This window comes from Hirundo rustica, chromosome Z (assembly GCF_015227805.2).
Source record: "Hirundo rustica isolate bHirRus1 chromosome Z, bHirRus1.pri.v3, whole genome shotgun sequence".
Lineage (NCBI taxonomy): Eukaryota > Metazoa > Chordata > Aves > Passeriformes > Hirundinidae > Hirundo > Hirundo rustica.
In genome coordinates, this window is record NC_053488.1 from 64,414,660 (window position 1) to 64,427,706 (window position 13,047).

A 13,047-nucleotide genomic window follows, 5' to 3' on the forward strand; every position below is an offset into this window, starting at 1 on the left:
GCGCTCGGTCTGGCTCTGGCTTCTTCACAGTGGTTGTCATTTGTGGGCTTTGCCAAGCTTTTTGTCACACCTGCCCTGCTGCTGACGGCTGGTGTGACTGCAGAGGCTGGAGCCTTCCTTCGCTGGGAGGTTTCAGCTGTCACCCCATTGCTGCAGCTTTGCCTGGACTCGTGAAAGGGTCAGCATCTCATTTGGGCAGCTGTCTGTGTCACGGCAGCGCCTGAGGAGCGGCGCTGTCCTTGTTACCCACCTCGGCTGTGCCTGTTTGGGAAGATGGCGCACGTGGGCGGCGTTCAAGAGGCCGAGTCCAGTGCTAGTGACTGCTGCACCCCCGGCTGGAGACAAGGAGTTGTAGTTCTCCACTAAGTGGAGCGTGGGCAAAGTCATCTTCCGAACTTAGCCTGCTCATAAATGGAGAGCGTCCTAATTCTCACAGCCGTTGTTCTTGGTGATAGCATGAGCTGCTGTTCTCGAAACATGGCAAGGCATTCTTTGGGCAAACTGCGGAGAGGTAGAGAAGGTCCCCTCCTCTCCTGGAATTGACTTTGCAACGTTCTTTCTGCTCTGCAAAAAGCAGCTGTGGATAAAACTTCCCCCCAGGTCCCAGGGTGCATTTAATCCCTGGAAGGATGAAACCTTTTGTTGACTCTCACAAGGGAGTGTTTATTGAAGGGTGATGATTTTTCAGCCCTCCTTCCCGTTTGTAGATGCAACCACTTGCCTTGGTGCCTGTTCTTTTCTGATCTCTGTCTGCTCTGAGGGTTTCTCCATGGGCTTAGTTTCCTCTCACGGTAACCCTGCAAAGGAGTGTGGCGAATCAGACTCTGTGCAGGCCATGTGTGCTACAGAGCTGCCTCTCTTGCTGAGGCTGCTGTTGTTGTTCTCGCTGATGTTACTGTTAGCCAAGCGACGACAAAGTGCTCAGAGCTGCAGAGAGTGGAGCTGGGTTTCAGAGCTCCTGGAAGTCAGTATCTCTGTTTTGAAGTTTGCTTCTTGCATTTTGTTTCTTTCAGGGAGGGCTGTGAGCGTGGGAGATCCAGAGAAGAAATACACTGCGTGGCAACACATTGGCAGTGGGTGAGTGCAGCCACAGACCGGTGGGCCAGGTATTTTGGTGGTGCAATATCAAGTGGGGAGTCAGGCCAGCTGCAAGCATCTTCAGAGCCTGGCTTTAGCTTGTCCCTGTCTCAGTACTGATGCCAAGGCATCGTCAAAGATCACTGGACGCTGACAATGTCTTGCCTGCCACAAGGAGCGGCCCCTGGAAGGCCTCCTGTCCCTCAAACATGTGGCACCAGTTTGCTTATTTTCCTAGGAGACATGGGTTTGTATGAGTCCAAGTAATATGGCCACACTAATGAAGGAAGAAAAAACCTGAGAGAGCAGCTTCCTACCTGACAGCTCTCAGATAACAGCTCTTTTCTTTCCAACGTCTTGCTGAAAACAATATTCGGTGGTCAGGACTATAAGAAAGGCTGCGTGTTGTTGCCTGCGTTTGGCAGAGAGAATCAAGAGAGCAGTGAGAAGGCCCAACAGGACTGTGTGTTTCGTGGCCTGGCAAGGCACGCCACGCACGCGCACAGCCACCAAAAGGAAAAGGCAAAGAAAAGCCCCACCTCCGCAATGCAGTGTGTACATTTGAGATTTGTAGCAGCGGGTTTCCTTTCTGTTGGGCCCAGCTTTTCTCTGCGACATGCTGTACGGCCGAGGGCTGCTGGGCTGCCGCGCCATTGGCCGAAAAGTAGATGAAGCCTGGTGTTGTAGAGACACTTCAGGCAGCAGAGATGTCCTGCCTGGGCTGCCTTTTGCTTCTCAGCACTGAACGGCTTCTCCGTTCTTGCCGCTGTTCTCTTTCTAGGGGTTTCGGGACCGTTTATAAGGCCTTGGATGCTGCCACAGGACGAGCGGTAAGTGCCAACAGCCCGTGCAGATTTTGCAGCTCTTGAGCTGCTTTCCCCTGTGGTGCGATCTGTGGCCAGAGCTTTGGGCCGCCCGTCTTTGCTGCACAGGTTGTCCTGCAGAATCAGCCTGCCTAGAGGCAAGCCGCAAAGTGCATCTTGGACAGACTTTGTCCTTCCAACCTACCGGAATGAATGCAAGGATGGCAGTGGTGTCTTTCTGAGAAGGGCACGCTAGCTTGGACTTACTGGATAAATATGCCTAGAGTAGCTGATGGCAACAGCCCTCATTCAGGCCCAATTCCTCTTAAGCCCGGGTTCAGACACAGATAGGATTTCCCACTGTCCTCCATCACGGGGTTCAGTTTGGAAATACAATGCCAGACCTAAAGAAGGAGACATCTTGTCTGGGGCACCGTTTGGCTTTTCAGTCCTAGGGAACCTGGTTGACACACGCACACGCGCGCGCATGCACGCACACACGCACGCAGGGATCAATGAGCAGAAGTTGATGAAGAGCCTTAAATAATACAACCTTGTGTTGGACCTCTGTTGGCGACATTCCGTCACAGAGATGCTGTTTGTACTGAACAAGCATGGTGGTGTCTTGGACGCTCCCACTGCTCCTTGGGGCTTCAAGTTCAGGGTCCTGAATTGTCGTTTCTGGCTCTCAGCAAATACTGCTCCATCTTCTTGGTAGTTCCTTCTCCACCTGTGGTGCTGCGCTCAGGAACTGCACTTGGAGGGAAGACGCTACAAGTCATCCAAAAGCCCTAAACCCCGCTTATAACCTGGGGTGTATGCGTAGGGTAGCAGGGGAAGGATTCTTCATTTTTCAACCCACTACTTAATTCCAAGTCTAAACCGTGTTCAAGAATGTTCTTTGGAGAGGCAAAATCCAAACCGAGGAAGTTAGGATGTACTAGGATTGAAACTTGGAGTCCCTTGGAATTCTTTTTTGGACAGCATTTTGTGCGTAGTGTATGTGTGTATTTCCTTTGGCGCACAAACAAGAATGGCAGCAGTTGCTGACGCGCTGGTGAAAGCCGCTAGAAATGCTAACGTACTTTCTGCGGTTTCAATTTATTGTCACAGCAGCAAAATTGCTTTTGGCTTGCAAAACGTGCGTAACGGGACAATAGTAGTGATAAACGCAGCCTGTTGGAGAAGTCTGCGGGTGCAGAGAGTGTTGTTAGCGCTTTGTGGTAGATGGCCTAGAGTCCCTTTTTACCGAGGTGACAAGGCATCCAGGCCCAGGAGCACACGGAGAAAGAGGCTCTTGTAATGTCTGCTCCTAACGGCTTTCAACGTCATTGTAGGTGGCCGTAAAGCAACTTGATCTCCAGCAGCAGGGCTGCAAGGAAGTGTTGAAAGAAGTCACGGTCACGAGAAAATATAAGAACGCCAATATTGTCACCTACCTAGAGAGGTAAGTAGTTCTGAGGTTTTTCTGGGAATGTTTGTTTGCATAGTTGCAATGCCAAAGTTTAAAAGCTCTTTCCTCGCTGGCAGAGAGTTGATCTTTCTATTGACATCAATCCACTCCTGTACGAGGCATGGGAGAAGGTTGCATTTTGTGCCCATGAATGGCTCCTGGCATAAAGAGCTTGGAGATTGTTCTCAGAAACCTGTCCCTCTTACTAAGCCAGCGGCCTGTATGTTGACTCGCTGCATGTTCCTTTGCTGTTGTGGGGCATGGTTTTTTCCAAGTGTTGGAGCAGAAGTGCCGGGAAAGCATCACAGCGATGGTTTCCCTTGCGCTCTTCCCGCTATTTTCCGTTGCCTTGCGTGCCAAAAGACTAGGCTAGGAGGCACATAATTTGCCCGGTTTGACATTGATTTTGCTGTTTGTGACTGTCCTTCATGCAAGGTTTTCCGAAGGTTGTGCGCAGTGCGGCGCACCCATCTGCCCCAGGTAAAAGCTCTGAAAACTGTGTCTCCTTGTTGCTGGAGTTAACGGTGCAATTTGTGTATGAAGATGATGAAGCAGCTGCTGGGATGTGTCTGCTTCCAGACTTACCTTTGCCTTCACAGCACTGCCTTTTTCCCCCGCTTGCCAGCTAAGCCGTCTCCTTTTTTGCGGATGTGCCTTCCCCATTTAGACGGCACAGGTTGCAAGTCCTGGATAGCCTAGGTGGAAGTGTGTCTTCATTTTATTCTGTCTCCATTTGCCAGTGACCTGGAAACAAAACTCGGCTGTAGGCTTTTCTTCCGAAGGGCAATTTAGCTGTGCACCTTCAGCTCCACGCTGTTGTTTCCCTCTTCCAGCTACCTTGTCAATGAGGCTGTCCTGCTGGTGCTGGAGTACATGGACGGAGGCTCTGTAGCTGAGGTGGTCAGCAAGAAAAGGATGCGTGTAGGACACATAGCAACTGTCTGTCGGGAGGTAAGGGATCCTGCTTGTGCTTGGGATGGCTTGGACAGGCTTGTCCTTTGGAAGTCCTGCTAAGTGAGTGATTCCATGTTCAGAGCTTTCTTTCTGTGTTGCTCCTCTGCTTCAGAGAAGGAAGAACATCTGCACTCAACTGCCTGCCGGTGTCCGTGCCCTTACTGTAGTCTGTTTACTCTTGTCTACCGTTGTTGAACTCTGTGTCTCTTTCTCATTTTTTATTTTCTGTTCTGCGCTTTGCCTCCCCAAGCCTTTGCCCGGAACCTTTCTGCACTGCCTTCTTTGCCTGGAAGTGCAAAGGTGCTGGTGTCCGAGTTTTAAATGGATGGCAAAGCCAGAGAGAGACTTCATCTCTCATAGGTCTCAGCTTCAAGGGATGGCATGGCAGCCACCATGGTGCTGGCTGCTGCAAACTGACAAATGAGCATTTTCCAAGTGTGCTGTCGAGGCAGCCGTGGAACCCTTGCCCTGCAGTCTCCCGCCCGACAGTGATCCCCTTGGTACCCAAGCCAGGGACTCTTTCTCCTCTGGAAAATGCCTGTACTTTCTCAGGGCGGGGAGAGCGCATCCGCTGCAGCAGCGGTCATCCTGACTGGCTTTGCAGGGGACAGTCTCCCGCAATGAGTGATGCTTCCCCCTCAGAAGCAAATGTGCCTTCCCTTGGATGGGTGCTGCTCTCCTAGGGCTACAGCAGCAAGCTCTTCCTCTTGCCAGGCCTCACTGTTCCTGGGAGATCTGTGAATCTTTGTGAGCAGTTTCCTCTTGCGTGCGATGAAATCAGATCAGGCTAACTTCTGGCCTCCTGTTTCTTTTGTCTCCCTCAGTGCCTGCAAGGCCTGGCTTTCCTTCATGCCAACCGGGTGATCCACAGAGACATCAAAGGCGACAACATCCTTCTGAGCCGGGCTGGCGCCGTCAAGCTGGGTGGGTGTTCTTGGTCAGGCGCAGCGCTCCGGGGAGGCGGGGTGGGGCTGCTTTTGGGTGGCTGCCAGGTGCCCAGCAGTGGTGCTGCTGAGAGTGCACGGAGCGCTCCGGCAAGCTCAGGGTGCAGCAGTAAGGTGCTGAGAGGTCTAGCGAGGAAACAGGTTTGTGTGTGTTCCTTCCAAAGGGAGAGGGTTACAGCGTAAACGTTCAGGAGAATGAGGAAAAAGCCATGGTGGGGAATCCTGGCAGGTTGGTTAAGTGGGCAGCCCTGAGGGAAAGAGAGCACAGCTGCATTTCCTGCTAGGTTCAGTACTGCATTCTGAGACTGAGAGTGAGGAACCCTTTTCCTTGGTTTCCTACTTGAAGCAGTGTTTGTTTTCCTCCTCAGCTGATTTTGGCCTCTGTGCGTGGCTCAGCCCTGAGCAGAGCAAACGGAGGTCGATGGTCGGGACCCTGCGGTGGATGGCACCCGAGGTTCTGAGAGGACAGCCCTACGGCCCCAAAGTGGACACCTGGTCCCTTGGCATCGTGGGAATAGAGATGGCCAAAGGAGAGGCTCCTTACTTTCGGCAAACCAGTGCCTGGGTAAGGTGCCGATACGCTCAGATGCCGGCGTCCTTCTGCTCCGTCTCCGTTACACAAATTCCCATTCCCAGAGCTTTGGCGGGTTCCTCCAAGGCCCACTTCTAAACGTGTCCCTGGGGCTCACATAAGCTGTCAAGGCAAGACCTCTTGCAGGCTGGAATAGCCGGGGCTGTACTGGAGCCTTTTTTTTCTTTTGGGAGAGCGGGCTCATCTCTAACCGTCCGCTAGGCAAGAAATTGCCGCTGCAGACTGGAGCTTAAAAGATGGGGTCTAGGTGAGCACTTAAGGACACGGAAGAATCGGGAAGGCTCTCATGTTTCCTTTTTCTTCAGGCGAAGTATCTGATAGGCACGCAAGGAGCACCGGATGTGCGCACGCTCGGGCTACACTCTGGCTTGCGTGACTTTCTGGGCTGCTGCCTGCAGATGGATGTGGACAGGCGAGGCTCCGCCGAGGAACTTCTGCAGGTACAAGGCAAAGCGGCTGCAGGCCCAACAGCTCTTGCCTGTCAGGGTTTGCTCCTGGGCCAAACTCCAGGGCATCGGATGGGCCCCCCTGTAGTAATGTGCGCTCTGGGTGCTGCTCAAATGACAACCAAGTAGGATCCGAGACTGGCTGAGGTTAGGAGGGGCCGGTGGAGGTCATCTAGTCCAAAGCCCCTGCCACTGGCAAGGACATCTTCAAGGAGGTCAGGCTGCTCAGAGCCCCATCCCAGCTGACCTTGAATATTACCAGGAGTGGGGCACCTCCCAGGGCTCTGGGCAGCCTGTGCCCCTGTTTCAGCACTCCGCTGGTAAACAGTTTCTGCCTTAGAGCCAATTGGAATCGACTCTCTTTTGTCTTAAAACCATTCCCCTTTGTCCTCTTGCAACTGGCCCTGCTCATAGAGGTGTCCCCACATCTAAGCCCCTTCAAGTATTGAAAGGTCTCCTTGAGGCCTGCCCTGCTCCAGGCTAAACAAGCCCAACTGTCCCAGGCAGTCGTCAGGGGAGAGTTCCCACCTTCTGGTCATTTTTGAGGCTCTCTTTTGCTCTTGGGTGGTGTATTCACCTGGTTGACGTGGTAGCAAAGGAACGGTATTGGAGTATAAAGGAAAAGTGTTGCAGCACCAGGGACAGAGGCCTGCAGTGGGCCTTGAAGAGCACAGTGAAAGCAGCCCCTGCCAAGCGGTTCTCGATTGGTCTGTGGGAAGGCAGGGGCTGTGGGGAGCTGACTGTGGAGCCTCAGAGGGGACCCAGCTTGTCCCTCCTGCCCCACTCTTAGAGGTTTCTGCCAGCCAACCAGGGACAGCTGAGCAGCATTTGTGCCAGCCCCACGTGCTGCCTGGCCCGGTCAAGCAGATGAAGTAGATGAGAACCGCTGCGGCTTTGCTGCCAGCTTTTGCGGCAGACAGGGAGCTGGTGACCGCGCCACTTCCTTGGCTGTCCCTGCTGTGAAGGAAGATGCCAGCCAGCACAGGAGGGGAAGGGCATGCCGAGGTAGACACTGCCCTCCTGCGAGCCAGAGCTGAGTCCATCTGCGCTCTGCCGTTTGCCGTCAATGCTCCTGGCTTGCTGCTGGAAACATGCATGTCCAGCGGTCCTGAGAACAGCACGTGGGATCGATATTTTCCAGAGCTCTCGGCAGTCTCTTGAGGATTGGCTTATGCCCCATATCTCTTTTGGACACTCAAAGAGCCCTTGTCTGTAGAAAAGAGGAGCTTGAATAAGTCTGTTGAGTTTCCTGAAAGGAACAAACCCTTTGGACAGCAGGCAGCAATCCCACAGTGCTGTCACGACAAAAAGCCCAGCAAGTGACGACACCTCGAGGAATAGACTAGTGCAGTTGTGGCCCATGTTTGCCTGCGATAGCAGCGTCCTGGGCATGAAGGCAGACGTGCTGATGGCGCCCTCAGTCCCACGTCTGTGTGTTTCTGGGAGCTAGAGGAATCCAGCTTGACCCCGTTAGGAACTCAGTTTGGAAAAGAATGGTTCCTTTTTCCTGTGTCTCTTTTAATTTGGATTCCTTTGTTTCTTTTGCCCTTTGAGCAGCATCGATTTCTCAAATTAGCAGAGCCTCTCCTCAGCCTCTTCTGACAGCGTGATTGCTGCCAGCCCTGCAGCAAAGGAATGCAGGCAGCAGAGGGGATGGCAAGGACCACAAAGAAGCACTTGGAGAAAAGAGCCTCTGAGAACAGGCAGAAATCCTGAGGAGAGAGGGGCCGAGAAACAGGTAACCATCAGAGCGGGACAGGAAGGTGGCCTCTCCTTTTCTCCCACCTGCAGATCCTCCTTCTAAATCACTGCCTAGGACTGCATGACTGGAGGGCGCAAAGTCACTACTGCTGTGCCCTTTTCAGGTGGGGGGTTTTGCAGGGCAGGAAGCTTCTACTGTTGGCTGGGACTTCATTTGGAAGTGTCTTCCTGCCCTCCCCAGGAAAGCGAGCTGGAAGGGCAGTGTTTGGCGGCACAGCAGCTGCTAGGCTGGCCAAAGTGATGACAGCGGTTGGCTTCCTAGATTCCCTTTAGACCTCTGACTTGTCACCAGTCATTGAAGACAAAATCCTCCCGAGAAATTGATTGGCTAGGGGGCTGGTTTCATGCTGGTGTTGTTTTTACGACTGGTATTACTTGTGCTATTCCTTCTACAGATCGCATGGGCCCGCGCCATGTAAATCTCCACTCTAGGTGCTTTTCAAATGAAAACAAAGGAAACCTGCAGTGAAGCAGTTGAGGAAGTGCAGGAGATGACCAGGAGCACTTCAGGATTACTTTCTCCGATGCCAGCTCAGAGCGGGACTCAGAATAAAAAACCCTAGAAACCCCCAAGCCTGTTGGGAGATTCCCTTCCTTGTCACCCAGGGGATACGGCTCTACGTTCACTTCTGAATTGTCCATTCTTTCTTAAAGATGGCAAGTCTCTCCTGTGGGCCTTCTGGTGTGGTTTGGAATTGGGAAGAATGTCCTTCCTTCACCAACTCCAGCCTAGGCTGCCTTTGGATTCCAGCCCAGTGGCCAGGTTTTGCCCAGCCGTGGGCATCTGGATGAGGAAGAAAGTGCAATTTTCTTCCAATTGCAGAGGCCAATGAAGAGCAGGGCAGCCAGAACGTCCTGCGGACATACCGGCTCGCAGCTGCTCCCGTAGAGGCTTTTGGTTCCCGCCCGGTCCAGCCGGCACGTCTCCTGGGAGAGTGCTCCCACTTCCCAGGTGGCCATGGCTAATAGGCTCTGCAAGTGGAACCAAAGAAGGTGGGCACGTCTGCTGGCAGTGCAGGAGAGAGGAGAGCAAGGAGCCTGCGAGGTGCCTGGCCAGCGAGGCAAGGCACCCGCTGGACCCGCTCTTTGTCAACAGACAAAGGGACCATCAGCCACGGACTGGTGGGTGATGGCACGCTTGGGGGCCTTCTGGGGCTCAGCAGTCATGAAAAGTCTCTGTGCTTGACCGGGTTTGTCCCTCTTTCCGTGCCTTCTGTTGACCCTGTGCTCTGCAGTGTCTGGCCAGGGTTGTGTAGCCGGCCCGCTAAAGTGCAGGGGAGCCTCATTTGTCTTCCCTTGGAGGTGGCTGCTCGCGGCAGCCTTTTCAATCTGGAAGCTCTGTCTGGAGAGGGAGCTTCCCTCTGTGCTTGGTCCAGGAGGCCAGGGCCTGTCATCTGCAGTCTCAGGTGCCACTGGGGCTGCCACAGGCCAGTGTGACCCTACTGCAAGGAAGCGGAGGCACTGGCAGGTGGTTGTTTCCAAGGTCACGTCCTTCAGGGGCAGTGTGCCACGTGTGGCCTTTGTGCAGCCCTGCCCTAGACTTAGGGATCAGATGCCGGCACTGGTGCTGCTGCTGCCGCTGCTGAAGGATTTGGTGGTTGGCTTCCATCCCAGCAGAACTGGTCTCTTACAAAGCCAAGTGCTGATGGTGCCCTGCAGATCTCTGGGCTGCACGGTTGCGAGGGAGCTGTCTCTTGTGTTCATTCTCCATCAGGGAAAGCTGTGCCAGCCGTGTGTGTCAACACAGCAGACAGGGAGTGTGAGTCTCTTCCATCTGTGTCTGCGCGGAGTGGTGACCGTGGAGATGAAGTGGCACCAAGTCAATTGCCTTTGGTTCCTCTCTCCATCTCCGTGTTAGCTAATGCTGCTAGATCGGCCTGGAGCACAGCAGCTGAGGAAAAAGCCTCTCAGCTCTGCAGGGACGATAAGCTGCCACTGATGCACAGAAGACCTGCATTTTGTCTTTATGAGGGAGAGAAAAACTGCTTTAGCAGCAAGAGAAGGGGAATGATCGGCCAGGTCAAGGAGCACGGAGGATGTTGTCAGGTGTGATGTCCCGGTGCAGCACTCCGGAGCTGCTGCAGTGCCGCACGGCCTCCAGCACCTGGAGGAACAGCCCCTGCACCAGCATGGATCACCCATGCCAGATTGAAATCAAAGAGGTCCTGAGAGTGCTCTGGGTGCTCCATCACCAACAAGGAGTTCTTGCGGAGCTCAAACCAATCCAGGAGCTGAACCACACCGTGGAAGCCAGTGGATACCTTGTCCAGCAGCTCAGTCTCCAGGGGCGCGCAGGTGCTGTTGGGCTGCGGAAGGACCACAATGCCATCAATGGGGCTGATGCCACGCCAGGGGTCTGGAAGCCCTCACCCAGCCCGGGATGCTCTGAGCATTCCGCTGAGCTCACGCCCGCTCTCCCTGGAGGCATCCTGGCGGCTTCCACTCTCCCGGGCCTCGGCTTACCCCACCCATATCGGCCCGGTTTCTGCCGCTGGCCCCGGTCCCTCAACCACCTGGCCCTAAAGACGGCTGCAGACACCCAGCTGGGCAAGAGACACCCCCTTTGGAGCTGGAGCTGGTGGCAGGAGCCTTTACCAAACGTATGGCATCTTTATGCCACTACTGTTTCAATGCGCTGCCCCAAGGAAAAAACTTCTGTTTACCCGTCAGAAAAACTATGCAGGATGACACTGAAGGAAAAGCACGGGCCGCTGCTCTACGGATTCAGTCTGTCATGTGAGCAGTGCTGCTGCAGTCCACAGGCCGGGAAGCAAAAATGGAAAAAAACCCCCACTTGCACAGGTCTCCAGACTGTGCGAGGCAAAGGGGAACAAAGAGACACGCGCAGCAATCTGCCGGCTCTACAAGAAGGCAAAAATAAAAGACAGCTGAACAAGTCTGCAGATGATAGGAAAAAAAAGGGGGTAAAAATGACGCCTGCATGTTTCTGCAGACCCTACTAGCGGAGAGGGGGCAGGAAGAAAGGATGCCTGCCTCTGTCCGCAGACTTTACAGCGTCAGTCGACAAGACGGAGTCCTTTGACAGGGCGCAGACTGTCCCAAAGCAGCACAAAACCCGCTTGCAGTGCATAACCATAGCTCAAAGGATGCAAGAGTAGTGCAAAACAGGCACCAAGCACACACGCCCTGTACTTTGGCCACCGATTCTTCTGACTTCAACTAGTTCCCTACATTGGAATGCCTGTCATTCCCGCCCATTTACTGCATGGCTAACATCAACCAGCACGCTGTAGGGCTCGCTGAAGGAAGGAGGATAGCTTAGTGAGGAAAAGAAGCTGAGTAACCAACTACCCAGATGCGTTTGCATGACGCTGGAACTGCATTTGTATTGTCAGTATGGCAGGGACACGTCCTCTGCACGGGGCAGTGCCCCTGCGCTGTGCATGGCAGATGGCAGGGGGTGCCCTTGGAGCAGCCCTCAGAGTGTGGCTGCACCCCCAGGCACGTTTGCCCGTTCTCTCCACTTTGGCCAGCTCCCAAGTCAGCCCTTCTCTTGAAAATGTTCTCTGTCCAGCACTGGGCTTCTGGTGCCTTTGCAAAAACCCACTGCCTTTGGCTTGTGGGCGACCTGCAAGCTCAGATTCCTCCATGGATGTGGGTTTGAAATCTCTGACACGTCCATGGTGGATACGTGCTGCATAGTACTGCATTTTTCAGTCATTTGCTCCAATTTCTGGCCTGCAGGAGCTGAGTAAATTGATCCTGGTTTTCCCGAGCTGACTCACTCTTTTCTTTTCTGGCCCGCTTAGCTCACAGAACTACAAACTCCACGTCTGCTGCGGACAGTTGCAAGCACCAAACGAGGCAAACGGTACAAAGGGCAGGTTCTGTGGAATTCTCTTCCGTCATTTCATTCTAGACCTCCCCACAAGGTGCCAGAGGAAGGAGCAAACAGGGGCCAGTCTCACGGGTCACAGGTGCCAGGCTGAGGAGAAAGCGGCAGGTCAGGAACAGGAGTTTAGCCCATGGCTGCAGGAAGCAGAGGGATTTGCAAGGCGGGTGAGGGCTTGAGGTGGCGGAGGCCTGCCGAGCTGCCTGCTCTTCTCTCGCTGCTGAAACCCGCAACTTCAGTGCTCTTGAGAGCAACACTTGGGCCTAAATCCCACTGGAATCAGCATTTCTTAGAGGCATTGGCATTCGCTGAGGAACGGCTTACACTGCTCATCTTTCTGGCAATTAACCCAGGCCATGTTTTAGAAAGCAGGAACCAAAGTGAGTCTTTGGAGTTTCCTGGAAGGACCAAAGCCCCGTGACAGCAAGTGGCGTTCTCAGGCTGCTCCCGGGGGCAAAATCCCAACAGGCTGAAGACACCTGGCTAAAGGGCGAATCGGATTGTGAGCTCCGTTGGCCTGCTACAGCGAGGTCCTGGACACGAAGGTGAAAGGGCACGCAGTGTCCCCGTGTCCTATTTCTGCATCTTTCTGGGAACCAGAGGAATCCTGCCTCCGCCTGTGAGGAACTCAGCCTGGGCACTAATGTTTCCTTTCCGCTCTGGCTTCTGTCTTTTTTTCTTTTGGACAGCACTGCACCGTCACATCAGCCGAGCCTGCCCACAGCCCGGCTGACTGGAGGCAGGCAGCAAAGCAAGTGCAGGACGCCTGGAGAGGAGGCACCGGTGCTTGAGGAGGCTTTGTGGCCTGCCAGCTCAGCGCGGGACTGGGGATGAAAACCCCTAAATCCTGCACTCCACGGGAAGATTGCCTTCCTCGTCAGCCCGCGCTGGAGCTGTGCATTGCCCCGGCTCCGTGCATTGCCCCGGCGCCGCGCGTTGCGGGCGGCCAGTCCCGTCTGCGGCTCGGCGCCGCTTCGCGGCTGCCCGAGGCTCTCCCCCCTCACAGAGGGGCCCCGCCCCGCCCCGCCCCAGGCGCCCCCTGGGGGCCGACCCGCCCCTCACAGCAGGCGCGGAGGAGGGATCGGGCCCCGCTGCTCGTCGTGTCGCTTGGGTCCCTTCTTTTCCAAGAGCAAAGAAGGCTTGAAAGGAAGCGGTTTCCAGCCG

General features: G+C 54.4%; 1 protein-coding gene across 1 annotated transcript; it reads left to right on the forward strand.

Moving 5' to 3' along the window:
* Positions 1-273: 273 nt before the first annotated feature.
* On the forward strand, positions 274-7,943 carry LOC120765814 (serine/threonine-protein kinase PAK 1-like). Its single transcript, XM_040091005.1, has 9 exons — positions 274-316; positions 1,014-1,077; positions 1,859-1,907; positions 3,218-3,327; positions 4,167-4,284; positions 5,112-5,211; positions 5,600-5,796; positions 6,129-6,263; positions 7,827-7,943. The coding sequence occupies exons 1-9, from the start codon at positions 274-276 to the stop codon at positions 7,869-7,871; spliced, it is 861 nt and encodes a 286-aa protein (XP_039946939.1). The 3' UTR covers positions 7,872-7,943.
* The last annotated feature ends 5,104 nt before the right edge of the window (positions 7,944-13,047 follow it).